At 49.5% G+C, this 26857-nt stretch overlaps 1 protein-coding gene across 2 annotated transcripts; it reads right to left on the bottom strand.

The window, feature by feature from the left end:
* Positions 1–453: 453 nt before the first annotated feature.
* On the bottom strand, positions 454–24554 carry CHST13 (carbohydrate sulfotransferase 13). Of its 2 annotated transcripts, none has more exons than XM_049098026.1 (3): positions 24437–24554; positions 6621–6700; positions 454–1945 (listed from the first exon to the last, which is right to left on the bottom strand). In XM_049098026.1, exons 1-3 carry the CDS (start codon positions 24531–24533, stop codon positions 1094–1096), a joined length of 1029 nt encoding a protein of 342 aa, XP_048953983.1. In that variant the 5' UTR covers positions 24534–24554; the 3' UTR covers positions 454–1093. The 2 variants fall into 2 exon arrangements, with proteins under 2 accessions (XP_048953983.1, XP_035559263.1); XM_035703370.2 differs by lacking the exon at positions 24437–24554 and adding an exon at positions 7083–10163.
* Positions 24555–26857: the final 2303 nt, after the last annotated feature.

The following is a 26857-nucleotide window of genomic DNA, read 5'->3' as shown; positions in this document are numbered from 1 at the left end:
TGTCCTCTCAAAGCCAGAAAGGTTGGTCCTCGTTGCCAAGTGGGCTGACACACACTGCAAATATACACCCACACACCCACAGAAGTGTGGGAGGCAGCCCAAAGCACAGGGCTTTTGTTTTAATCTTTAACGTAGGCAATAAGAAAGGTCAGATTTCCCCCTGCCCCCCTTCCTGAGCTTTCACTGTTGCCCGCCCAGCCAGAATTTAGCAGCTGCAGCCAATGGTGCCCCCACTCCTTAACCCCACTCCCCATACAGCCCCTCACACCTGTGGGCTGCTGTGAAGGAGACCCAGGCTCTCCGTCTCCTCCGTCGGATCTTCATGACCACCGGGCACTCTTGAGCCACTTGGCAGCAAAGGCAAGCTGCGGCTCAGAGATTTAAGATGCCCGAGGTCCCACAGCCCTAAGCAGCAGAGCAAATGGCAAAATGAAGCGGGGAAACTCGAACATGTCAGAAGTAGCAAAACATTTATTTCAAAAGCCTGAGCTCCGCAGCTCACTGAGGTCCTCTGAAACCTGCCACCTTGTTGCACCCTGGGCCCTGCGGGCGCACACGGAAGACTTCGGGGTATGGCAGGTTGAGCTCAAAGGCGGGGCCAGCTCCACGGAGAGGCAGGTGCTCTAGGACAGGCAGAGGGAAGGCAGCTCCGGGGGAGGCCGGCCCCGGCCCGCGCCGCGTAACGCAGGGCTTTCCTCCTGAGCCGGGGCGCCGAGAAGAAGGTCCTGGGCTGGGAGGCAGGCGGCGTCGAAGCAGCGGTCTGCTCTGCTGCGCCACTGACAGGCTTGGGGGCAAAGTGACCCCCCAAAGTGGCCTCCCACAAACTGCAAAGTCCTAGTGCTCCACGCTCCGTCTCCCTCGGCCCGGGGTCTGTCAAGTGCCCGCCCACTGGAGCAGCGGGAGGCAGCGACCTCGGGTGCGGGAGGCGCACAGCGGCCTGAGGGGCTGCACCCAGGCCCGGCCAGGCGCAGAGGCCGGGGGTCGGGGGGGGCGCTCGGGGCGGAATCCCGCGCGGGCGGGCAGGCGGGCGGGGGCGGGGGCCGCGGGGGCGGGGCGGGGCGGGGCGGGGGCCGCGACCCCGGGGCGCCCCGGCCTAGCGCAGCCGCACGTAGGCGGGGGCCGAGTAGTTGAAGAGCAGGAAGTCCATGCGGTACAGGTCGAAGAGGCGCCGCTGATAGAAGGGGCTGACGTCGCGGAAGAGGCGCTCGGCGCGGGCGCGGGCGGCGGCGGGGGCGCCGGGCGGCGGCGCGGGGAAGCGCAGGTGCGGCGCGCCCGCCAGGCCCAGCACGAAGGCCGCGTCGTCCGCCAGCGTCTCGAACCTGCCCACCACGTCGTAGCGCAGGCGGCACGGGTGGCAGAGGGCGTGCGCGCGCTCCCAGTGCTCGTTGAAGGGCTCGTCGCGGCGCGTGCGCGGGTCCAGCAGGTAGGCCAGGAACTCGGCGAAGCGCACGTCGTGGCCGCGGGCCAGCGCCTCGGGCCGGGGGCGCGGCCGCAGGCGCCGCACGATGCGCGTGCCGAAGCGCCGCTGGAAGGCCGCGCCGTGGGGCCGCGCCAGCTTGTTGCGGTAGGCCGAGGCCAGGCGCTCGAAGGGCTCGCGCACGAACAGGAAGGCCAGGTAGGCGCGCAGCCGCCGGTTGATCTCGGCCGGGCCGAAGTCGGCGAGCGAGGGCAGGCGGCCCGGCGCGTGCGCCTCGTGCGCGGGGATGGCGCGCGGGTCGGCGGGGCCGCGGCCGCTCAGCGCCAGCAGCACGCGCTTCCAGTTGGTGCAGGCGACCTTGGGCACGTAGCAGTAGAGCAGGCCGTGCGCGTCGTCCACCAGCACGTGCCGCAGGTCCTCGGGCCCCAGCAGGCGCTGCCGGCGCGTGTGGCGGCTGCAGGCGCGGCGCAGCAGGTCGCGGCGCTGGCGGTGCTCGGCGGCCAGGGCGGCCAGGGCGGAGCGCGGGCCCTGAGGGCGGGCGGAGGGCGCGGAGGGCGCGGTCAGCGCGTGCACGGCCCGGCCCGGCCCGGCCCGGCCCCGCCCCGCCCCCCACCACGGGGCCCGGACCCGGGGTCTGCCCCGCCCAGAACTGCGGGGAAGGGCGTGACGGATGGTGCCGGCACGCGGGACCTAGGAGCCAAGGAGCTCCTGGTGACGAAGACCACCGCGTCGGAGCCGCCTGATAAACAGGCATGTCCCCGGGGGCCAAGTGTGGGCACGCACTGAACGCAGGGTGGTGTGTGAGAAAGCTAGCTTTAACCCCACGTAGAGTTGGAAAATGCAGCCGCTTGCATTTTTTTGTTCAGTGATAAAATTAGCTAAAGCCGTATTTACCAACTGGGATGTTCCTTTGGGTCTTGATTCTTTTTACCCACTTGGGGAGGAAGCTTGCCTTCCCTGAAGCCTGTCTCTCCTCTGTGAAGTATTCACACGGAGCATTTATCTAGCACCTACTGTGTGCCAGGCACTTCGCTGTGCACTTTACTACGAATTAGGTAGTATTAGGGCACCAGGGCCAGCCCCTCCCAGCCTGCCTTAGCCACGTTAAGACCCAAGCCACCCCCCACCCCAAACACACTCATTTTCCTTCAAATCCCTTCTGCACCAAACAGGGCCTCCACTTCCAAGACTAAGCCTCCAACCTCCCGCCCCACCCCTTGTCTTCCCGGGTTTTGGTCCAAGAGTTTGTAGGAAAAGTGTTTTTAACTTCTCAAACTGCCTTAAAACCCAAGATATAATGAAAAAAATAACAAACGTTGAGGATATAAGAAAATGGAACCTTCACTCACTGTTGGTGAGAATGTAAAATGCTACAGCTGTTGTGGAAAGCAGTTTGGAACCCTCTCAAAAGAAAAAATAAATAAACATGTGATCCAGCATTCCACATCTAGGTCACATCAAGACTTGTACACAGATGTTCACAGCAATGTTATTCATAACAGCCAAAAGGTGGAAACAACCCAAATGTTCATCAGTGATGACTGGATACAGAGCATGTGGTCCGCCCATGCAAGGGAACATTACCCAGCCATAAGAAGGAATGAAGTTTTGATACACCCCAAAACATGGATGAACCTTGAAAAGGTTATGCATGCTAGGTGCAAGAAGCCAGACACAAAGGGTCACATGTTGCATGACTGATTCCATTTGTATGAAATGTCCAGAACAGATCCATAGAGACAGACAGTAGATTGGTAATTGTCAGGGGCTGGGGAGATGGGTGAAAGGGGGAGATTGCTAATGGGTGCTGGGTTTCTTTCTTGGGGTGATGGAACTGTTATGCAGTTAGAGAGTGGTGACAGGCATGGAGCCTTTTAAGTACGCAACAGACCATTGAATTGTACACTTGAAAAGAGTGGATTTTATAGTATATGAGTTATATACCAGTTAAGAAGAAAGCCTTTTGAGTGTTTCCATTTCAGAGAAGGACAAACCAGCATCTGAAATGGTGGGACATTGTAGCCAGTGCCTGCATAAGAGCATCTGATGTGGGGTGGGGAGGGAAAGAATGTGTGTGTGTGTGGGGGGGTGCTCACTTGTGCTTCTAGGACCTTTAAAAGTATCGTGCAGAGGGGCACCTGGGTGGCTCAGTGATTGAGCATCTGCCTTCAGCTTGGTGTGATCCCAGGATCTGGGATAGTCTCTCATCAGGCTCCTTGCAGGGAACCTGCTTCTCCCTCTGCCTGTGTCTCTGCCTCTCTCTCCGTGTGTCTCATGAATAAATAAAATCTTAAAATAAATAAATAAATACATGCATACAGAGATAAAGGACTTCTGTACCTGTAGGTATGATTTTGGAAAAATGACCTAAGCACATGGCAGAGCAGTGGACACTGCTCACATGCCTAGAACCTGCCTGGAAGGGCACACAGGATGCTAACTGGTCACCATTGGGGTAGCCATGGCCGGGGTGGGAAGGAGAGGTGCTCTTCACGGCATCCACTCACTCATTTGTAGGGCTGAATGCCCCATCATGTGCTTATTTACTTTTTCAAAATCCCACTGAGGGCTGGCTGCCAACTTCAGCCAGAGCTGTGGGGGGTATGAGAGCCCTCAGAGGACCCCATTCCCTCTAATGCAGCCTCACAGGATTGGCCTCAGGAGCCTGGCCCCACACGGATGCCAGGAGAAGGCCGTATCCAGTGGCCCCACAGCCAAGGTCTGCTTTCAGCTTCCAGGCATCCCCACTACTTCTCGTGGCAGGGAATGCTGGCCATCCCCCGACCTGTAAGTCACCCCCTTTCCTTACCAGCATACCCCAGCTGGGGTAGGCCACATGCCCAGCCTTGGGGAAGCAACAGTCTCAGCAACCTCACACAACCTCAGAAAAGCTATGGGTCCAGAGGTGGACACGTGACCTGGTTTTGGCCAAGGAGATGTACAGGGAAGTCTGCTAGATGGCTCCCCGAAAAGACTTTCCTTTAGCACTAAAAGAAAGGGCTTCTAAAGGTAAAAAAAAAAAAAAAAAAAAAACTTTGCCCCAGCCCCTCCCTTTCTTTTTTTTATTTTATTTTATTTATTTATGATAGGCACACAGTGAGAGAGAGAGGCAGAGACACAGGCAGAGGGAGAAGCAGGCTCCATGCACCAGGAGCCCGACGTGGGAGGATCGGGTCTCCAGGATCGTGCCCTGGGCCAAAGGCAGGCACTAAACCGCTGCGCCACCCAGGGATCCCTGGCCCCTCCCTTTCTGCTTGAGGTACTGTCCTGTGAGATGTCCAGAGCCCTGGCAGTCATCTTGAAGTCATGAGGCAACAAGATGTATCATATGTCACCATTCAGAGGGTGATAACAGGCAATGTGTTACTGCTATACCAGGGGGCTGCTGGTCTCTGAACATCTTGGGAAGTAAACACTGACTGTCCTGATGGCTTAAAGTCAGCTTTTCGGTTGCTTGGATTCCCCTAAATACCAAGACCCATCAATACTATCTCCATAAAACTGAGAAAACTGAGGCTCAGAAGAAATGAGTCACCTACAGCTGTCAAGTAGGGAAGCTGGGAGTCCCAAGCAGGCCCCTTAGGACTCAGAAGCTGGGGCCATGTCCCCTGGCCCAGAACATATCTTGAAGCTTTGACCCTCATCTCTCCCAGCCCAACTGGATTCGGCTGCCTGCATCCTTAGCCTGGCTGTAGTCCTTATGAGCTCTGTGACCTTCTCTGAGTCCTTGGCATCCCTGTGCCTCAGTTTCCTCATCTGTGAACAAGGATAACAACAGCCCTACCTTATGGAATGGTTACCTGAGGACAAAATAAATTCACAGAATTAGAGTATCTGGTATGCCATTAGTCCTCGTTGGCCAGATTATTTTTATTATTCCTATTTCTTCTGCTACAAGGTGCTATGCTACCAGGGCCTTGACACCCAACAGTCACTGGGACCTCAGGCTGTGAAGGGGCTGAGCTAGCCCCACGTGCCCCTTCAGAAGCCTGTGGGACCCCAGGATCCTACTGCGAGCCTGGCCTGCCCTCAGCTTGCTGTATGGCCCAGGGCAAGCCACTCACCCCCTCTGAACCAAGGCCTCCACACCTGCAACCCAAGGGCATGGGTTAGATAAGCTCTACAGGCCCCTTGGCTCAGCCCCTGGGAATTCAGTGAACAGATACCTACCCAACCTGTCTGATCATTCTCCCCAGCTTAAAACCCTTTATGGTTCCCTCTTGCCCTTGCCCCACCTGCCAGGCACTGCCAAGCTGCTGCCCACCCCTGGCATACCCTCTTCTGTCATCTGTCCACTGCAGGCACTCGGGCCCCTACTTTTTGCTTCTTAACTCCTCAGCAGGTCTCGGCTCCCACGTCCCTTCCTCAGAGAGGATCTGTCTCCCCCATCTAAACTAGGACCCTCTTGGTAGATCTCTTGTCACACTTTGTACTGCCCCTTTAGGTGCAAATCAGTGACAGGTTAGTGCAGGTGGCAGTGGGATGATATGTCTCCCCCACATGGGAGTGTCGGCTGTACCAGGTCAGGGACTCAGCTGACCTGCTTGCCACTGGATCAGCAGCATATTGAGCATGGCCGGCATGCAATAGGTGCTCTACACAATGCTGTCTGAATGGGTGCCTCCTTGTGCCTGCTGCAGTATGTGTGAGCCAAGTGCCTGTGGCTCTCAGTGGGGTCTAACTGTGTGTATGTGTGGGGGGGGGGAGATGTGCATGGTCACAGCAGGCCCACAGAAGCGGAGCACATGAGCCACCAAGCCTCCTGGTCCATGTGTCTCAAGGGCAGGGGCTCCCTGCATGTTTCCTTATCATAGCAGGTACTAAAATCTGGGTTTCACTTAATTCCTGTCTCCCCATTAGACTGTCAACTTCCTGAGGGTCTGCTTTACTCTTTTATATCCACAACATATAGAAGAGTGCCTGGCACAGTGTGGCCTCAGTCTGTTGTTGGGTGGATGATGGATGGATGGATGGGTGGGTGGGTGGGTGGGTGGGTAGTGACCCCATGTCTCTCAGCTTGCCTTAAGATTTGCTCTTATCACAGACATTCTCCTCCCTGCATATGGCCTTGATTTGCAGAAGAAGCCTCTTCATGCCATACTGTGGGCTCTAGTCCCATGATAGCAGGTCTACACTGGGGCTCTCATGTTCCCATGGCTGGAGGTAGAGGGACGCATCACTGGGTGGGGGTCTGTCCACTTACCTGGTCCAAGTCATAAAGCATCTGCAGAGGACTTCTCCTCTTCCCACTGAGCCAGCCAGAGCTCAGGCTGTTTTCAAATGCTATGGGGCATAAGGAAAGAGGCATCAGATGGACTGGCTGTAGCCCTTGGGGGACTTGGCCAACTCCCTTGGGCACATTTGAATCCCTCTGGGACTCAGTTTCCCTCTTGTGTCTTGTTTGCCTCTGGGGGGCTTGGGGGAGTGTGGGGCACTGATAGGCCCCCTAATGCAGCAGGGCAGGGTACTTGGTATCGCTCTTGCCCCCATGTCCTGCCCATCAGAGCTGGAGGATGCCAGGCAGGCAGGGATGAGAGGAAAGGTGGTACTCAGCCCACAGCCCTCTGGTAAAGGCCTGACCACCCAACCTTACACATCTCCATCTGCCTTCATTTCATGCCCCACCCCTACCAGCCCCATGTCCATGGAGCCCTAAGGAGCTCACCAAGCTGGGTGTAGCAACAGAGGTGGCACAGCCAAGCTACAGGCTCTCCAATGACAGTCCACCAAGTCACATGACCTCCGTGGACTCCTAAGCAGCTTCTACTTCCCTGGCCAGGAGCCACTGGCCACTTATGCCACTTCATGATAAATGCAGGTTTCACTGTCTCCCAGCCTGGAAGACAACACACAGGAATGCTATCTATCTGTCTCAGTGTTGCATTGCTCAGTCTTCCTAAAACCACCAAAAACTCTGCTTACTAAATGTATTCTTTTACCCTAAGTGTGTTTTAAGGAGTATCTTCCTACCTATTCAGTTAATATGAATATATTATTTGTAATCTGATTGATTTAGGTAAGTATAGGTTCATGATCTTATGGTTCTTGATCACATTTTTCTAAAATGATTATATTTTTAATAAATTAATAAGGTATAAGCATTCTTCAAAAAGATCACCAAAATTGGCAAAACTTTAGCTAGACCAACCAAGAAGAATGAAGTCTCAAATTACTAAAAACAGGAATGAAAGAGAAACCATTAGTATTAAATCTTACAGAAATGAGAAAGGTACGAACAATTGTATAAAAGCAAATTAGGTAATCTACATAAAATGGACAGATTCCTAAAAAGATGCAAATTCCTGAAATTGACTCAAAAAGAAATAGAAAATCTCAATGACATATAACAAGTAAATACATTGTAATAATGTAAAAAAAAAAAAAACACAAAGAAAAGCCTAGAATCAGAGGACTCATTAGTAAATTTTACTAGATATTTAAAGAAGAATTAACAGTAATCTCTTTCAAATTCTTTACGCCCCCTAACAAAAAAAAACTACAACAGAATTGGGGGATGCAAAATACCTCCCAAATCAGCCCAGAATTACCCTGATACCAAAATCAGAGACATCACAAGGAAACTACAGAACAGTATCTCTTATGAACATAGATGCAAAATCCTCAACAAACAAACTAGCAAACTGAATCCATCAACATATAAAAACAGCTATATATAACCAAGTAATATATACCCCAGGAGTGCAAGAGTGTCTCAATATACAAAAATCAAAGTAATAAACCATATTAATAGAATTAAAAAACCCTTGGGGGGATCCCTAGGTGGCTCAGCAGTTTGGCATCTGCCTTTGGCCCAGGGTGAGATCCTGGAGTCCCAGGATCGAGTCCCACGACGGGCTCCCGGCATGGAGCCTGCTTCTCCCTCCTCCTGTGTCTCTGCCCCTCCCTCTCTCTCTCTCTCTCTCTCTCTCTCTGTCTATCATAAATAAATAAATAAATCTTAAAAAAAATTAAAAAATAAAAAACCCTTGGGATGCCTGGGTGGCTCAGCGGTTGAGCATCTCCCTTTGACTCAGGGCGTGATCCTGGAATCCCGGTATCAAGTCCCACGTCAGGCTCCCTGCATAGAGCCTGCTTCTCCCTCTGCCTGTGTCTCTGCCTTTCTCTGTGTCACTCATGAATAAATAAATAAAATGTTTAAAAAAAAGAATTTAAAAACCCCACATAATTATCAATACATGCAGGAAAAGTGTTGCACAATATCCACTACCCTTTTTGTTTGTTTGTTTGTTTGTTTAAAAAATTAAACAAACTAGAACTTAAAGGGAGCTTCATCAAATTGATAAAGGCCATCTAGGAAAAAAACCATAGCTAACATATTTAATGGTGAAAAACTGGATGCTTTAGCTCTAAGATTAGGAATAAAATAAGGAATGCCCACTTTAATCACTTGTATTCAACAATGCAATAGAAGTTCTAACCAGGTTAATTGGGTAAGAAAAAGAAAGAAAAAGCATCCAGATTGGAAAAGAAAAAGTAAAATTATGTCTACTTGTAGATGACATGTAGATGAATATAGATGACCTGAATATAGAATTCACAAACTATTAGAGCTAAGAGCTAAGAAATGAGTTCAGTAAGGCTGTAGAATAAAAGATCGATATTCAATAGTGAATTGCATTTCTAAATACTAGTCATGAAAAATCCAAAATTGAAATTACAAAAATATCTCCACTTATAGTAGCATAAAAAGAATCAAACATTAAGGATTAAATTTAACAAAAGAAGTGCAAGACTTGTCACTAAAAACTCCAAGACATCATTGAAAGAAATCAAAGACCTGAATGAATGGAAAAATATCCCACGTTCATGGACTGGGAGATTTAATGTCATTAAGGAGGCAGCACTCCCCAGATTACAGATGCAATGCAATTGCTATAAAAATCCTAGCTGCCTTTCTTACAGAAATTGACGGTTGTTGACAATTGAAAATTGATCCTTAAATTAATGTGAAAATCCAAGGGATTTAGAATATCTAAAACAGCCTTGAAAAGGAATAAACTTGGAGATCTCACACTTCCTAATTTTACTACTTCCTAGAAAGCTACAGTAATCAAGACTATATGGTACTGGGGTAGGAGAGACATATTGATTGATGAAACAGAATTCACAGTTCAGAAACAAACCCTTACATTTAAGATCAATTGACTTTTTTTTTAATTCAATAGGGAAAGAATAGTCTTTATGATATATTTCACTGAGAAAACTGGATATCCACATGTAAAAGAAAATAATTGCACCACTACCTCAAACCATATACAAAGACTCAAAATGGATCACAGGCCTAAATGTAAGAGCTAAAAATATAAGACTCCTAGTGAAAACATAAACCTAAATCTATGTAATCTTTGAGTTGGCAATGATTTCTTAGATATAACAAAGGGAGCACAGATAACAAAAGAAAAAAACCACATATGTTGGACTATATCAATATTTTAAACTTTCTGCTTGGGACGACGAGGTGGCTCAGCGATTGAGTCTCTGCCTTTGGCTTAGGGTGTGATCCTGGAGTCCTGGGATGAGTCCCGCATTGGGCTCCCTGCAGGGAGCCTGCTTCTCCTTCTGCCTATGTCTCTACCTCTCTCTCTCTCTGTCTCTCATGAATAAATAAATAAAATTTTTAAAAAATAAAAAATAAAACTTTCTGCTTCAAAGGACATCATCAAGAAGGTAAAAAAACAACCCACCAACTGGGAGAAAGTATTTTCAAATCATATATCTGATAAGGGATTAGTATCCAAATATATAAAGAATGCCTACAACCAAATGATAAAAGATATAACCCAACCTTTTAAGTAGGCAAAGGATCTGAATAGACATTTCTTCAATAATATACAAATTGCCAATAACAGATAAAAAGATGCTCAGCATCACTAGCTGTTAGGAAAATTCAAATTAACCTCAATAAGATACAATGTCTCACCCACTCAGATGGCTTTTTGACAACTGCATAGGTGGGGAAAATTAGAAACTGACTGCGAATGCCCAGGGAGAGGCTCATAAAAGACCTAAGAAGATCTTGAATTTATACCTTGGGCTGAACCTCAGCACAGAGACAGGCTATACAACAATCAGAAAAACAAAAACAGAAACTAAGAACAGCAATCATTGAGAAAGAGAATCTGATTTCCAGAGTGACATTATGATACTCAAATGTCCAGTGTTCAACAAAAAAATTAGAAGCCATACAAAGAAACAGGAAAAGTATGGCCCATTCAAATGAAAAAACTTGTATAAATTCAAAATACAACATATAATTTTAGGATGTTCAATGTAATCCCCATAAGTAGACACAAAGGAAATAAGAAAGGAATTTAAACACTTTACTACAAAAAATAAATTGACTAAGCACAGAAGTAGACAGTGGTACAGGAAATGAAGGCTTAATAAAAACTATAAGACATAGAGAGGACAATAACAAAATGACAAAAAAAACCCTACAAAATGAAAGATGTTCCTCTTTATCAGTAATTAATTTAAACATCAATGGATTAAATTCACCAGTCAAAATGGTGAATCTGGCAGAATGGATAAAAATACCTGACCCAGCTCTATATGCTGTCTACAAGAGATTCACTTGAGATCCTGTGACACAAACTGGCTGAAAGTGAAAGGATGGAAAAAAGATATTTCAAGCAAATAATAACCAAAATAGAGCAAAGGTGGCTGTGTTAATATCAGCAAAATAGACTATGAATCAAAAAAGGTTACAAGAGACAAAGAAGGACTTTATATATAAATAAAAGTTGCAATACTTCAAGATAGCAGGCCATCAAAGTATATGAAACAAAAATTGACAGAAAAAGAGGGCAAAGTAGTTCTACAATAGTTGGATATTTCAATATACCGTTCATAATAATGAATTGAGTAACCAGAGAGAAGATGAGGAGGGAAACAAGGACTTACATGTCACAATAAAGCAATTAGATCTGATAGACACAGACAAAACACTCCATCCAAAAACACCATACACTTTCTTCTCTCATGAATGTGAAGTGTTTTCCAGGACAATCTATATGTTAGGCCACAAAATAAGTCACAATAGATTTTAAAAGCCATGTATCATACAAACTATGTTCTCTGACCACAGCAGGGTGACATCAGAAATCAGTAACAGAAGAAAAACTGGAAAATTCACAAATGTGTAGACATCAAAGAACACACTTCTAAGAAACCAATGGATCAAAGAAGTAGTCACAAGGGAAATTAGAAAATACTTGGATTGGACATCCACATGCAGAAGAATGAAACTAGACCATTCTCTTACACCATACAAAAAGATAAATTCAAAATGGATGAAAGATCTAAATGTGAGACAAGATTCCATCAAAATCCTAGAGGACAACACAGGCAACACCCGTTTTGAACTTGGCCACAGTAACTTCTTGCAAGATACATCCATGAAGGCAAGAGAAACAAAAGCAAAAATGAACTATTGGGACTTCATCAAGATAAGAAGCTTTTGCACAGCAAAAGAAACAGTCAACAAAACTAAAAGACAACCTACAGAATGGGAGAAGATATTTGCAAGTGACGTATCAGATAAAGGACTAGTATCCAAGATCTATAAAGAACTTATTAAACTCAACAGCAAAGAAACAAACAATCCAATCATGAAATGGGCAAAAGACATGAACAGAAATCTCACAGAGGAAGACATAGACATGGCCAACACGCACATGAGTAAATGCTCCACATCACTGGCCATCAGGGAAATACAAATCAAAACCACAATGAGATACCACCTCAGACCAATGAGAATGGGGAAAATTAACAAGGCAGGAAACCACAAATGTTGGAGAGGATGTGGAGAAAGGGGAACCCTCTTGCACTATTGGTGGGAATGTGAACTGGTGCAGCCACTCTGGAAAACTGTGTGGAGGTTCCTCAAAGAGTTAAAAATAGACCTGCCCTATGACCCAGCAATTGCACTGCTGGGGATTTACCCCAAAGATACAGATGCAGTGAAACACTGGGACACCTGCACCCCGATGTTTATAGCAGCAATGTCCACAATAGCCAAACTGTGGAAGGAGCCTTGGTGTCCATCGAAAGATGAATGGATAAAGAAGATGTAGTTTATGTATACAGTGGAATATTACTCAGCCATTAGAAACGACAAATACCCACCATTTGCTTCAACGTGGATGGAATTGGAGGGTATTATACTGAGTGAAATAAGTCAACCAAAGAAGGACAAACATTATATGGTCTCATTCATTTGGGGAATATAAATAATAGTGAAAGGGAATAGAGGGGAAGGGAGAAGAAATGGGTGGGAAATATCAGAAAGGGAGACAGAACATGAGAGACTCCTAACTGTGGGAAACGAAGGGGAGGAGGGCGGGGGGTGGGGGTGACTGGGTGGTGGGCACTGAGGGCGGCACTTGACGGGATGAGCACTGGGTGTTATTCTGTATGTTGGCAAATTGAACACCAATAAAAAATAAATGTATTATTAAATAAATAAATATATAAATAAATAACCAGTCATTAAAAAAAAAAAAAAAGAAAAAGAAAATACTTGGAGACAAACAGAAATGGAAACAACATACCAAACTTGCGGGATGCAGTGAAAGTGCTTAGGGGAAAATTTATAGCTATATGTGCTTCTATTAAAAAGCAAGAAAGATCAGGGTGCCTGGGTAGCTCAGTGGTTAATGTCTGCCTTTGGCTCAGGGCGTGATCCTGGAGTATGGGATCAAGTCCCACATCAGGCTCCCTGCATGGAGCCTGCTTCTCCCTCTGCCTATGTCTCTGTCTCTCTCTGTGTGTCTCTTGTGAATAAATAAATAAAATCTTTAAAAAACAAGAAAGATCTCAAATCAGCAGCCTAACTTTACAACTTAAGGAACTAGAAAAAGAAGAAAAAATAAACCCAAAGCTCGAAGAAAGAAGGAAATAATAAAGATTAGAGCAGAGATAAACGAAATAGAGAATAGAAAAACAGAAAATCAATGAAATCAAACGTTAGTTCCTTGGAAAGATCCACAAAATGACTAGCCTTTATCTAGATGGACCAAGAACAAAAAAGAAGATTCGGCTTACTAAAATCAGAAATGAAAGTGGGAAATTACTAGTGATTGTACAGAAATTTTAAAAAATATATAAAAGTACTATGCACGATTGTATGCCAAAAAAAGTGGATAACCTATATAAAATAAACAAATTTCTAAAAACAAAATGTATTAAGACTAAATCATGAACTAGCTAGACAATCTGAATAGACCGATAACTAGTAAGGAGATCAAATCAGTAATCAATTTTCTGACAAATAAAAGCCATGGACCTGACGGGTTCACTGCCACAGTCTTATCAAACATTTAAAGAACGAATACAAGTCTTTCTCAAACTCTTCCAAATATTGAAGAGGAGGGAACACTTCCTAACTCATTCCGTGTGGGGGAGGGGGAAAAGCTAGACAAAGGCACTACAAGAAATGAAAACTGCAGACCACTATCCCTTATGAATTTTGATGCAAAAATCCTCCACAAAATACTAGAAAATGGAATTCAACAGCATATTTAAAAGACTATGCATCATAACCAAGTGGGATTTATTCTTAGAATGCAAGAATAGTCAAAGATGTGAATGTCAATCACTGTAATACATCACATTAAGAGAATGAAGGGGAAAAAAACCAATCATCTCATTTGACACAGACAAAGCATTTAGCAAAATTCAACATACTCTCATAATAATAAAAAAAAAAAAACTCAAAAAACAAGGAACAGAAGGAAAGCAACACAAAACAATAACCATATATGAAAAACCTACAGTTGAGATGCCTGAATAAATAAAACCTTAAAAAAAAAAGAAAGGAAAAACCCAGAGTGAACATCATGTTCAATAGTGAAAGGCTAAAAGCTTCCTCCTCTACATCAGGAATAAAGCAAGGATGCCCATTTTGCCACTTTTATTCAACACAATACTGAAAGTTCTAGTCAGAGCAATTAGACAAGAAAAAGAAATAAAAGGTATCCAAACTGGAAGGAAGTAATAAAATTATTTCTGTTTGCAGATGATATGACCTTATATGCAGAAAACCCTAAAGATTCCACACGCGGAAACTGTTAGAACTAATAAATGAGTTCACCAAAGTAGCAGGATACAAAGACAACATACAAAAATCAGTTGTACTTCCATACACAATGAACAATATGAAAAGGAAATACAAAACAATTCCATTTACAATAGTCTAAGAAAGAAGAAAATACTTAGAAATTAACATAACCAAGGAAGTGAAAGACTTGTACAATGGAAACTACAAAATACTCCTGAAATAAAGAAGACACAAAGAAATGAAAACACATCCCATGTCCATGGATTGAAAAACTTACTATTGATGAAATGTCAGTACTGCCCCAAATGATCTACAGATTCAATGCAACCTCTGTCAAAATTCCAATGACATTTTTATTTGCAGAAATAGAAAAACCCATCCTAAAGTTCATACGTGACCCAAAATAGCCAAAAAAAAAAAAAAATCTTAAAAAAGAACAAAACTGGCAGATACACACTTCCTAATTTCAAAACTAACTACTAAGCTATAGTAACAAAACCGTGGGTGGTGTAAGGACAGACATATAAATCAATAGAATAGAGAGCCCAGAAATAAATCCTTACATATATATGTTCAATGATTTTGACCATTCGGGGTGGGAGAGGACACTCCTTTCAACAACTGGTGCTGGGAAAACTGGATGATATCCACATGCAAAAGAATGTATTCAGACCCTTACTTCACACCATATACAAAATTTAACTCAAAATGGATCAAAGACCTAAATGTAAGACCTAAAATAATAAAACTCTTAGGAGAAAACATAAGACAAAAGCTTTACAACATTGGATTTGGCAGTGGTCTCTTGGATACAACCAAAGGCACAGGTAACAAAAGAAAAGATAGGTAAATTGGACTTGATGAAAATTTAAAGACCTCCAAAGACAACACACAGAATGGGAGAAAATACTTATAAGTTATGTATCTGATAGGAGATCTATAGAGAACTTCTAAAACTCAACAACAAAAAATACACATCAAAAATGGACAAAGGACTTGAATAGACATCTCTCCAAGGAAGATAACAAATGACCAAGAAGCACATGAAAAGATGCACAACATCACTAATCATTGGGGAAATGCAAATCTATATGATAATGACATACCACCTCATACCCATTATTATGGCTACTATAAAAAAAAAAAGAAAACAAATGTTGTTGATGTGGAGAAATTGGAACCCTGTTCACTGTTGGTGGGAATATAGCATGGGGCAGCTGCTGTGAAAATAGCACAGAGGCTCCACATACAGTTAAATGTGGAATTACCATATAACCCAGCGATTCCACTTCTGGGTACATACCCAAAAGAGATGAAAAAGCAGGGCGTCTAAGGGATATTTGCACACTCCTGTTCATAGCAGCATTCAACCCAAGAGTCCATCAAGAGATGAACAAATGGAAGCAAAATGCAGTCCATTCATGAAATGAATATTATTCCCTTGAAAAGAAAGGAAACTCTGACACACTCTACAACATGGGCGAGCTGTGAGGAGATTATGGTGAGTGAAAGAAGCCAACCACAAAAGGACCAATCATGAATGATTCTACTTGTAGAGTACCTAGAGTAGTACTAACCAGTGAGCTAGAAAGCAGGGGATGGTTGCCAAGGTGCAGAGGGGAGGTTGGGGAGTCATTTATAGGTGCAGAGTTTCAGTTTTACAAGATGAAAAGAGCTCTGGAGATGATGGTCACACAACACTGTCAACACAGTGTTACTGAGCCCTACACTTAAAAATGATTAAGATAGCAAAATTTATGTTATGTGTGTTTTATCACAATAATAAAAATTGGGAGGGGAAAAGGTTAAACATAGAATTAGCCTGTGACCCAGCAAGTCCACTCCTAGGTGCACAACCAGGAGAACTGAAAATATGTTCACACAAAAGCTTATGCACAAATATTCCTGTCAGCAATATATTTAATAACCAACCTCAGAAGTCTGGCAGCTGATGAATGGGTAAATACTGAGGTACATCCATACCCAAGAATATTATTCATCCATAAAAAGGAAAGGAGTACTGACACAGGTTTTGACATGGCTAAACTTCATAACATTACATTCAGTGAAAGGGACCCAACTCAAAGGCCACATATTGTTTGATTCCATTGACGATATTTTGAAATATCCAAAATAGGCAAATCCATAGAAACAGAAACTAAATGAGTGGTTGCCTGGGGCGGGGGGACACAGGGAGGGAGTAATCACTGGGAAAGTGGGCAGTGACCAATGATGGCTAATATTCTGGAATTAGAAAGTGGTCCTACTGCACAAGTATTTTAAAAAAATTTTTAAAGATTATTTGAGACAGAGCGAGAGGGAGACAGAATCTGAAGCAGACTCTGCTCTGAGCACAAAGCGTGATGCAGGGCTTGATCATAACCTGAGCTGAAACCAAGAGTCAGACACTTAACTGACTGAGCCCCCTGGGTTCCCCCAGCACAACTTTTAAATATACTAAGAACCACTGAATTGTGTACTTTAAGAAAAGTGAATTTTATGGAATGAGAATTAGATCTCAAAAAATATATATTGCCATAGAAAAAGAATATGTGCAAGGACATTTTATGTAAATCTAGCTTACAAATGTAAATACAGTCAATGGCTATCATAATCTTGAATTCATAAGAATATGCTTATTCATAAGAATAATATCTTCAAGAACTCAAGATCATATGAGAGAGGAATATATTCATAAGAAGAGTGAATGTTTCCATGATGCTTGGCTTTCAACAAAATGAAGAGTCTTTAAAATGCTGCCAAGAATACATTCATCAAAAAGATTCAGGAGTTTTTAAGACATGTTTTTGACAAACAAATAAACTTGGGAAATTTGATTAACTGTTGGAAAATTGACCATGAATAGTGGTTCTCAAATTTGAGCATGCATGGGTGTCAATGAAAACATAGATTACCCAGCCCCACACCCAGAGATTCTAGCCTGGTCGGGCTGGAGTGGGGCCCAAGAATTTGGGCTGCATTTCTAACAGCTGCCAGGCAATGCTGCTGCTGGCCCAGGGGCACATTCTGAGAACCCTTGCATTACAGCAATGCCTGGCAGAGGTTGGTTGAATGAATGAATGAATGAACGACAGCTAGATGGGCCTTGCCTTGACCTCCAGAAACCTCTGTGTGCACCTGAAGCCCACTGTCCAGGGCCTCCTGGCATGCCTCTGGCAGCCTCGGACTCCCTGCTTTCTCCAGTGTCCTGGGAACAAGGCCTGGCCTTGTACAGGGTTCCAGGAGGTTCAGGGAGAAGGTGAGGCCCTCAGGGGATTCATCAGTGGTCTTAGGACTTGAACCTTTGTCTCCTGGCAGCTGGACACATCCCAGCAACAGCACTGTCATCGGGAAATGAGCCGACCAGAGGTGGCGGCAATGTTGGCTGGCCTCTCCAAGTACAGGCTCAGGGCTGGCAGGTTGGCCGCTGCTGCTGAGTGTGAGCCACGTGAGCACAGCCACACTCACAGCCTGTGGAGGAGAGGTAGGTACCCTTTTCACCATTCTAGAGATGTGTTACTTGTGGCCCAAGGTCACCCACTGATGAGCTCCTTGCAGGGCCCCAGCATGGGTTTGAGGAAGGGCAGGTACCCACCAGGGGGCTGGGAGGAGGTGCCTTTAGGGACAGTGAAGCAAACCCAAGCCCATTTCCACCCCAAGGCCCCACCACTCGGAGCCACCCAGCCTTTGGAAACACCAACCCTTGCGTTGGTGGTATCCTTGGTAAACACCCCGCAGGAAAGTGGATCCCATACTAGACTTCAGGGGCCAGTGGGTGGAGGGTCAGAGGAAACAGGCACCACAGTGAGGCCCTATTTATAGAGTAGCTGAGGCCAGTGATTACAGGGCTGGGCCACCCCACCCAGCCCCACCCCTTCCCGCCACACACATCAGAAAGACCTACAGTCAGTCGGATGGGCAGGCTGGCCATGGAGGGGGACAGATGGGTTTGGAGGGCCAGAAGGGAATTGCCTTGAAGATCCTTGCATCGAGCCCCCCACTCTGGAAGGCAGGGTCATACTGAGGCATCCCCCAACCTCCACTCTGGTTGTACCAAGCCTCTCTTGGCCTGCATCCTCCACCCCACAGCCCCTCCACTAAGCTACAGGTCCCAGGCTCCCTGCCAAGGGCACCCTGGAGCAGATCAGCCAGAGACAGCCAGGTGGCAGGCCCCATCTCGCGGCCAGGGAGGGGCTTGTGCCAGCACAGGGCAGCCACAGGCAAAACCGCAGCCTTCTGCTTTGAAAAAGGAAACAAAAATTACAGAAGGTTATGGAGGGGGTCTGGGAGGGTGGAGGAAGGGAGGTGGGAGGGATGAGGGTGTGCTAGAGACGCAGACGGAGAAAGAGAGCTCCACACAATGACAGGGACAGAGGCTGGCAGAAGGAGAAACATCACAGGGGTAAACAGCTGGAGTTTTGAAATTGCTCAAAGTGAACCAGCTGGGGTTGAAGGGGAGGAAGCAATTCGGGGTGAGCAGCCCACAGTCTGGGAGAGCCCAGAGCCCGTGCCCAGAGGGACCCAGGCCATGGAAAGCATGCAGCGCCAGCCTCACAAGCAGCCCACAGTCCCGGTCCAGTAGAGCAGTGTGAAGACCAACCCAACATCCTGCAGTGCCCACTGCATGTGGCAGCTGGCAAAGAGTCAGGGGAACCAGGGAAGAAGCCCCCGGGGCACAGCCTGGGGGTTGGCCAGCCCATGGGACTGTGCTCAGGGCCTTGCACACATTGACACGTTGACTCCTATCAGGTAGAAACTATTTTATCTGCATTTGACAGACGGGGAAACGGGCTCAGAGAGGCCAAGAAACACGCCTAAGGCCTCACAGCAGGTAAAGCCCAGACACAGGATCTGACCCCATGCAAACATACACAGCGCATGCGTGCCTCTGAGGGCACATCTCTCAGACACCCACTCTGCCCAGCACGTGGCCCCACCCATCCCCACAAAACTTCCAGGCTAGTGGGTGGAAGCTGAGGGAAACTGAGCGCAGAAGCCCCATAAATGGTCCTTTGCACACCCACCCCTGAGGAAAGGCTTTGGCTGCTCTTGGGGCCAGGCAGGGCACAAGCCATCCTGTGGCCCATTTGGGGGAAAATACTGTTTGGTGATTCCCAGTCAGGGAGCAAACATTACAACACATGGTTTCTGGTTAATAAGTTCTAGCTGGGCATAGTATTGCAAGACCAGACAGGCAGGGACAGTCAGGCCCAAACAACACCCATAGGCCCCAGGGACCTTGCTTGGGGGAGGGGTATGGGGGGTCTGGAGGGTGGCCCCAGCCATCCAGTCAGCTTCAGGGCTGCATGCCCCCGGGTCAGGGACATTCCCTCTGGTAATCAGGCCCATGGGGGAACATGTTAACAAGCCCTTCACAAATAAAAAACAATTCTGTTCCCCCACCCCCCAAGACAAATAGAGATCTTTCCACTTGTATTTAAAATTCAAACTCTATTTGCTGAGCTCCACATACCATCTGGATTGGAACCCCTGATCTGGCCAGATCAGTCTTGGGTATGGTCTCATCACTTCTACCTCCAGAATGAACCCCACGCCCACCTCCTCCAGGGTGGTTAGCTGAGGGCAGCAAGCCCCAGTGGCTCTGTCCAGGATAACCACAGGAGTCTCCTCGCCCAGCTGCTTCTCTCTCTTCCCTCTACCTTGGTGATCTTAAGACCTACATGGCTTCCTACCAGCTAACAATAATTTCCTGTTCCTTCCCAGAGCCCCTCCTGCTGTACCTCCCACCTCTCCCCACCCCCAGCTCCAGCCACAGTGGTCTTTCTGCCAATCAATGTATACATTAGGTGGGTTCTCACCTCAAGGCCTTTGCACTAACTGTTCCTTGGCTGGGATGCTCCTCTAGGAATCCTAATACTTTAACTACTTCTTGTTCAGATTTCAACTCAAAAGTCCCCTCTGGAAAGAGGGTCTCTTCAGAAAGCAGCACTCCACACCAGGATCTTTCTCAGCCTCTCCTTTTAATTTATTCAGGGCATTTATTACCACTGAAATGATGCGGTTGGAATAGGGTTGATGTCTGGCTGCCTCTCCGGAAGGTCAGCTCTGTAAAAAGGGGACCGTCCTGTTTTCTTGTAATCCCTGTACCTCACCTGGTGTCGATGAATATTTATTTAAAAACAGATACCCCATATGGCCATAGGGAGAGTACCAACTCCTGGCCTGCCATTCAAGACCACCCATGATCAGGCCCCAACTTCTAGAACCTTTCTGGCTTCTACCCTACCGCCTCTTCTCATAAGCCCTGAGCTCTGCCCACAGCACAGCCCTTAGCACACCAGGCCTTTTCACTCCTCCATATTTTTGTCTGTGTATTTCCTCTGCCCCAAATTCCCTTTCTTCATTTTCCCACCGGGTGAATTCCTAAGCATCCTTCAAAGCCCAACCCCAAACCCCTGTCCTATAGAGAAAAAAGCAAAAAGGTTAGGGATTTAGACAAGGATTTAAATCCTGGCCCCACACTTCCTTGCTGGGTGACCTTGAGCAAGTCGCTTCCCTTCTCCTGATCTTAGTCTCTTTCTCTGCAAAATGGGATTGCCAATTACTTCTGCTCTAGCGAGCCATCCATCTTGCCAGCCAGCCTTTTCTCATGGTACCCTCTGGAGGCAGGGAAGGTGCCTCCGAGCCCTGGGCACTCTGGCAGTATCTGAGAATGGACAGCAGTGTGGTGAGCATCTCTTTATTTGGCTGCCAGCAGTGGCCACCCCCTCCTTTTGGCTAGCCTGCTTGATTTCCCTCCAGGAACAAACCTGCTTACCTTCCATACAGGTGGTTCTGATAGGCTCTCTCCTCTCAGAGCTTCTGGCATAGGCACGTGACCAGGCCTAGCCAAGCAGAGCATTCCGTCCCCTTCTGCCGTAGCAGGTGGCTCAGAGGGGGACACCCTGTGACCCAACCCAGGCCTGTGAGACACATCCCTGGGACTGCCTGGCACTACCAGTAAATGACCCCTCCCTTTGGACTGAGGGAGCTCAAAGTGAGGCTATCGTAGAGAAAAGCCAAACCTAGAGCTGGAGACGTTTTAGCCTCTGGATCTGCCCATGCCTGAAGGCAGCCACATCTGGCTTAAGTGGGCCTGAGCTGAGATGTCCTCACTGAAGCAGTGTCCTCTGGGAGGCTCCTGGACTGAGGCCTCATTTGCCTGTGAGGGACCAGGGGCCAAGACTGGGAAAGGAATCAGAGCATGTAGAGTCAGGCCCCGGGGCCCCAGTGTGCATGGGTGATGGGGGACGTCTGGGGGATGGGGTCCCACAGGGGAGTCAGTGGGAAGTGGGGAACAGCATGCAGCCAGGGGCACGCTGCCTGCTCTGGCCTCCTCTAGCTGCTGCTGGAAAGAGCCCTGGCTTCTGCGTCGACACGCTGCTGCTGGGTCCTGCAGGGGCCCTGCTCAGCTCCAAGGCCAGGCCTGGGCGGTCCTCACTAACCGACCTCGGCCCTGGCCCCTCGGCTCCCCAGTAAGCATTGGGCATTTCTGTATTCTGCGTGAGGTGACAGTGGAGCTACCCCGGGACCCTAGGGTGAGGGTGGGGTGTGGAGGCATCAGTACACTGGGCAGCCGTCCCCCCGGCTCTGCATCTTCCTCATCCTGAGAACCCTAAGCACAAGGTCAGCATTGGTCCTGGGGACTGCTCAGAGTGCCCCACTAGTGAATGGGCATCAGGGGCCCCAGGCCGGTAGGGGCAGCCCTTCAGGGGTCCCCTGGCCACTGTGTGGCAACATCTTGTGTTTTGGAGAAGGAGGGGACTGTGCCCGATCTGCCTACCTGAGTAAGATGGTGACATTCCTCCCGCGCCCTGGAGCCTGGTTCCCAGGCCAGAGGCACCCCACACCTTCGCCCCCTTCCAACCTGGAGCACGGCTTCAGGGATGTGCTCAGGGAGGCTGAAGGCCCTACTGAGGCCATTTTCAGAGTCCCGGGACAGCAGGGTCCATCTCCAGGTGAACAGTTGGCAGAGGCCTTCTGCCTAGCTGTGTCCCCTGTCCCCTTCAGGTCCACGCAATGCCTGTGAGCCCAACATTAGCACACCCACACCGGCTCCTGAGGTCACGGGCTTTTAGCTCATGGCTCCAGAGGAAAAAGAGCCAGCAGGATACATTGGGTAGGTTGGTTTGATTAACCCTTTTTGGTCATGGCTAAGGTATTCACACGGCGGTGGCGGTGGGAAGCCCAGGTGGGGATGTGGCCTAGGCTATGACTAGGAAGGGGAACCGAGTCACTCTCTCAAGCCCCTGCTCTCCTGGGTTTTGCAGGAGAGGGTCAAAAGGAACAAAGTGCAGAGGGTGACCAGTACCTCAGCTCACTTCTCTTCTCTCAGACCTGGGTGGAGGAGGTGTTAGGAGAGATGTGTCCAGGCAGGGGGGACATACAAGCCCAGAGACACAACACACAGGTGCTTACCCAAAATACCTACTCCTGTGTAGATACCTCCCCACCCCCGCACAGACACACACCCCACACACCAGGGCCCAGATGCTCTCTCACACCCCACCTAAGGAGCTGAGGCCTGGGGGCTGGGAGTCCAGGTCCTAAGTAAATCTTTGTGAATGACCAGGTGGACACAGACCGTAGGGCCACCACCCACACTGTGTGAGGGGACACTCCGCTCAGCTAAGACATAGGAGCACCTGCCATGAACCGGAGTACTGCTCCCAGACGGCCAGCTTGCTCTTGCAAAGGGGATGGGGGTAGAAAGACTGACCACAGCTCCCTCCCATGGGCTTGGAGAGGTGTCTGGGTCCAGGCGGCTGAGTCCAGACATGGGCGAAGCAGTGTGAGTGGCAGGGTGACTGGCCAGACCTCTGGTGAACACTACGGAGTCCTCTCCAAGCCCTGTTCACCTGGACCCCAGCGAAACCTTGGCCTCCAGCCTAGAGACAGCCATGGAGGCTTGAGGGAAGGCAGGAGAAGGAGGCCCCTCACCCTAGGAAGACTGGAGCACAGTGCCACCCCAAGTCACCGCGATGGCATGATGAAGAGGCTGAGGACCAACCACCTTCCGTCTGCTGGCTCATTTAACTTCATCTCCCCGGGTGGCCTCTAAACGTAAGCACCCCATTTGTTAGATGAGGGTACTAAGGACCTGGGAGGGGAGGGATTAGGTCACACAGCAGGGAAGGCTCTGGAATGACCTTAATCTGCTAACCTAGACCCAGCCAGGTGGGGGAGCGCAGACTCCTCAGCCCCATCTCTGGGGCCACCCTGACCCCCTACCCACAGTCCCTGCCCACCCCAGGGCGCGGTTATTTACCCCCTGGGACTGTGTCTGGGAGTCGCTGAGGATGGGACTCTGCGGGGCGTCACAGAGCCCACCAAGTGGGGGGGTAGTGTAGACCGACCCCCTCCCCACCCACCCCTGCCCCCTTGGACGCACTGGCGCCGGGAAAGGCGCACGGAGCTGGCTGGGAGAGCAGGCTGCTTGACTGGGCATCTCGACCCCCGGGGCCGCCCGGGGGCCGGCAGGTTAGCCATCCACCCTGCGCCCCACGCGCTCGGCACTCCGGGCCACGGCCAGCGGCCTCCGGGTCCCCAACCAGAGCGCGCCGCGGCTGCAGAGGGCCCCAGCCCTCCCCCGTGTGGGCTCCAGGGCGGCGCCGGGGCGCACGGGGACCCCCTTCTGGACCAGACGCTGTCGGGCTCCCCCGCCACTCGCACCACGCACGCCAGGGGCTTCCGGGTGTGGGGCACGGTCGCGAGGCTGCCTCCGCGGGCCCATGCCCGCCGCCCCGCAGCTGACCGGCCCTGAGGCCCGACGCCCGCGTCTTCTGGGCTTGGGGGACCGAGTGCCCAGGGGCGCAGCAGCCTCCCGGGGAGCGGGGCAGGGATGGGGGCGCCCGAGCCTCTCTGGGCCAGCCCACCCCGCCCCCGGCCCAGCGCGGAGGAGAGCGACGGTCCCCGAGGAGGGCCCGACGGGCACTCACCCAGGCGCAGGGCGCGGGGCGCGGCGCCCAGGAGCAGGAGCGCGGCGCCCAGACACGCGGCCGCCAGCGCGCGCCGCCGCCAGCAGCGCCTCCCCATGCTGAGCCGCCGGGGCTGCGGTCCGCCGGGTGCCCGGGGTCCCGGGGTCCCGCGGGGCAGAGGACCCGCCCCGGGCCCCGCCCCGCCCGCTGCGCCCCGCCCGCTCCCGAGGCGCCTCCCAGGGCCCAGCGCGCGGAGCGAGCCTCGCTCTCCAGGGGCGCGGAGGGCGGAGGCCCTGGGAAGGACCCGGGCGCCGGTGAGGCTCCGCCCCCTTCTCTTGGCCCCAGGGGACCGTCTTCCACCGAGGCCGGGAAGCGTCACCAAAGGGACAGGTCCGTGGGTCCGAAGAGCACCGTGTCCTCTGGGGGTCTGCTGCCTTCCATGCCAGGGCTGGTTTGGGGGAGCCGCCCTCTGTGCATGACCCCCTCCCCGGATCTTCCACCCCCAGTATCCGGCCTGAGTGCCCCTTGCGTCCCCCAAAGCCACCCTGCAGCCTTGTCTTCCGCAGGGGTCCCCAGGGCCTGCCTGAATTCTGGCCCATGCAGGTCCTGGCCCGCTCGGGGAGGAGAGCTGGGAGTTCTCAGTTCGCGCCCCGCGGCGCATCAGGGCTGCTGTGCCCCACCTGGTCCGGGCCACGGACCCGCCTCCAGGTGAGCCCTGGGCTTGCTGAGGACTCCTGTGCTGAGGGGATGACGGTGAAGTCCCGCCTTCGAAAGATAAACGTCCGGCCAGCCCTGGGGGGCGCGGAGAGCAGGGACCGGGCACGACCCGAGCGCCCTGCTGCCCAGAAGTCAGGCTAGCAGGGAACCAAGGGAGCAGGTGATGCTGTGTGCGGTGTGTGCCTGTGCACCTGAGCCAACACTTGGGGGGGGGGGGGGCGGCAGTAAACTACGGTTTATAGCTGCTCTTGAAAAATTCCAAGCCCTGCAGGGGCCACTTAACTACTGTGAGAGATCAGGAAATTTGCCTGACCTCTCTGTGCCCCAGTTGCCTGTGCAATCAATCAGAGAGCAGGGGAGGAGGGCGGGGGGTGGGAGTGAATGGGTGACGGGCACTGGGTGTTATTCTGTATGTTAGTAAATTGAACACCAATAAAAAAAAAAAATCAATCAGAGAGCGCCACCTGAGTCCCAGATGTCAGCGATGAGTTAACGTGTTTACAGCTACTGCTTGTTTCTGGCAAAAGACGGGTTTGCGTTACAGTGCCGATAGAAAAGTTCCTTCCTACCACATTTACCTACGTTTTAAAGATCTATTTAAGGAAACATATTACGTAAATAATAGTTCTGCTGGCTTAAGGATATGGCTCCAAATGGTGATGATAGGTCTCAAATGGCAGAGAAGTGGGAAACGCAGCTGGCCGATAAACCCAGAAGCTCATTATTATGGCTTTCCGGGTGACCTGGACAGAGAGCCTTGGGACGCATCCAGCTCAGCCCCAATCTGGCCCTCAGGCAGGGCTGCCGCTGCTCTGGGCCCAGGACCCAAGGATTTCCAGTCATCCACATGCCCAGTGCGCCCCAAATCTAATCCACATGTGCATTCTGGATTCCCCCGCCCCACATTCTCTGTCGGGGGTCTCAGCCTCTGGTCCTTAGGGCAGGAGTCTTGGTCTCCTGGGCTGCCACCTGGTGGCCAAAGTTGAGAACAACATCTCAGCCTATCCCGGCGGAAACCTGATTCCTGGAGGCCCGTGGGGGTGCCTCAGTGTGGAGTCTTGGGATGGGGGGTTGAATATGCCTTGCCAGGGGCCCAAGGCCTCAGTATCTTCCCTAAGAAGATGCCTCCTGCAGCCTCTGTCCTCTCAAAGGGGCTCATTCATTCATTCATTCATTCAGCAGATCCTGATTTACCCACTCTGCTGGGGCTCCACGGCAGAGGGCAAGACAGGCTCTTGGGCCCTCCTGTGTGGCTCCTCCTTACATTATAGAATGGAGAGGCCACAAAAAACAGGAATAATTATATGAGATCGTGCCAGCTGGTAAATGGTGCCATAAAGAGAATAAAGCAGGATAAAGGATGGAAAGCATGTATACTGCACATAACAAGGGTGGTGAGGGGAGACCTCAGGGAGGATGTGACACACTTGAGCAGATGTGTCGGGTGAGGAGGAGCCAGCCACACAGGTATCTGGAGGAGGAGATTTCCAGGCCGAGGACTGGCCCTTGCTGGGGCCCTGATGCGATGTTCCAGTAGCCATTAATGGACAAAGTGGGGGTGCCAGGCAGCCAGAAAGTTAATGGCTACTGGAATGTTTTAAGCTGAAATTTAGCAGCTTAAAACAACCATTTAAATTTTGCTCACAAGAAAGAATTATCATATGATTTCACTCACATGTGGAATTTATGAAACAAAACAAAGGAACATAGAGGAAGGGAGGGAAA

The sequence above is a fragment of the Canis lupus genome, chromosome 20 (assembly GCF_003254725.2).
Source record: "Canis lupus dingo isolate Sandy chromosome 20, ASM325472v2, whole genome shotgun sequence".
In the NCBI taxonomy this organism is placed as follows: Eukaryota; Metazoa; Chordata; class Mammalia; order Carnivora; family Canidae; genus Canis; species Canis lupus.
Note: the sequence above shows the minus strand (reverse complement) of the source record. Positions and strands in the feature narration are given on the sequence as shown.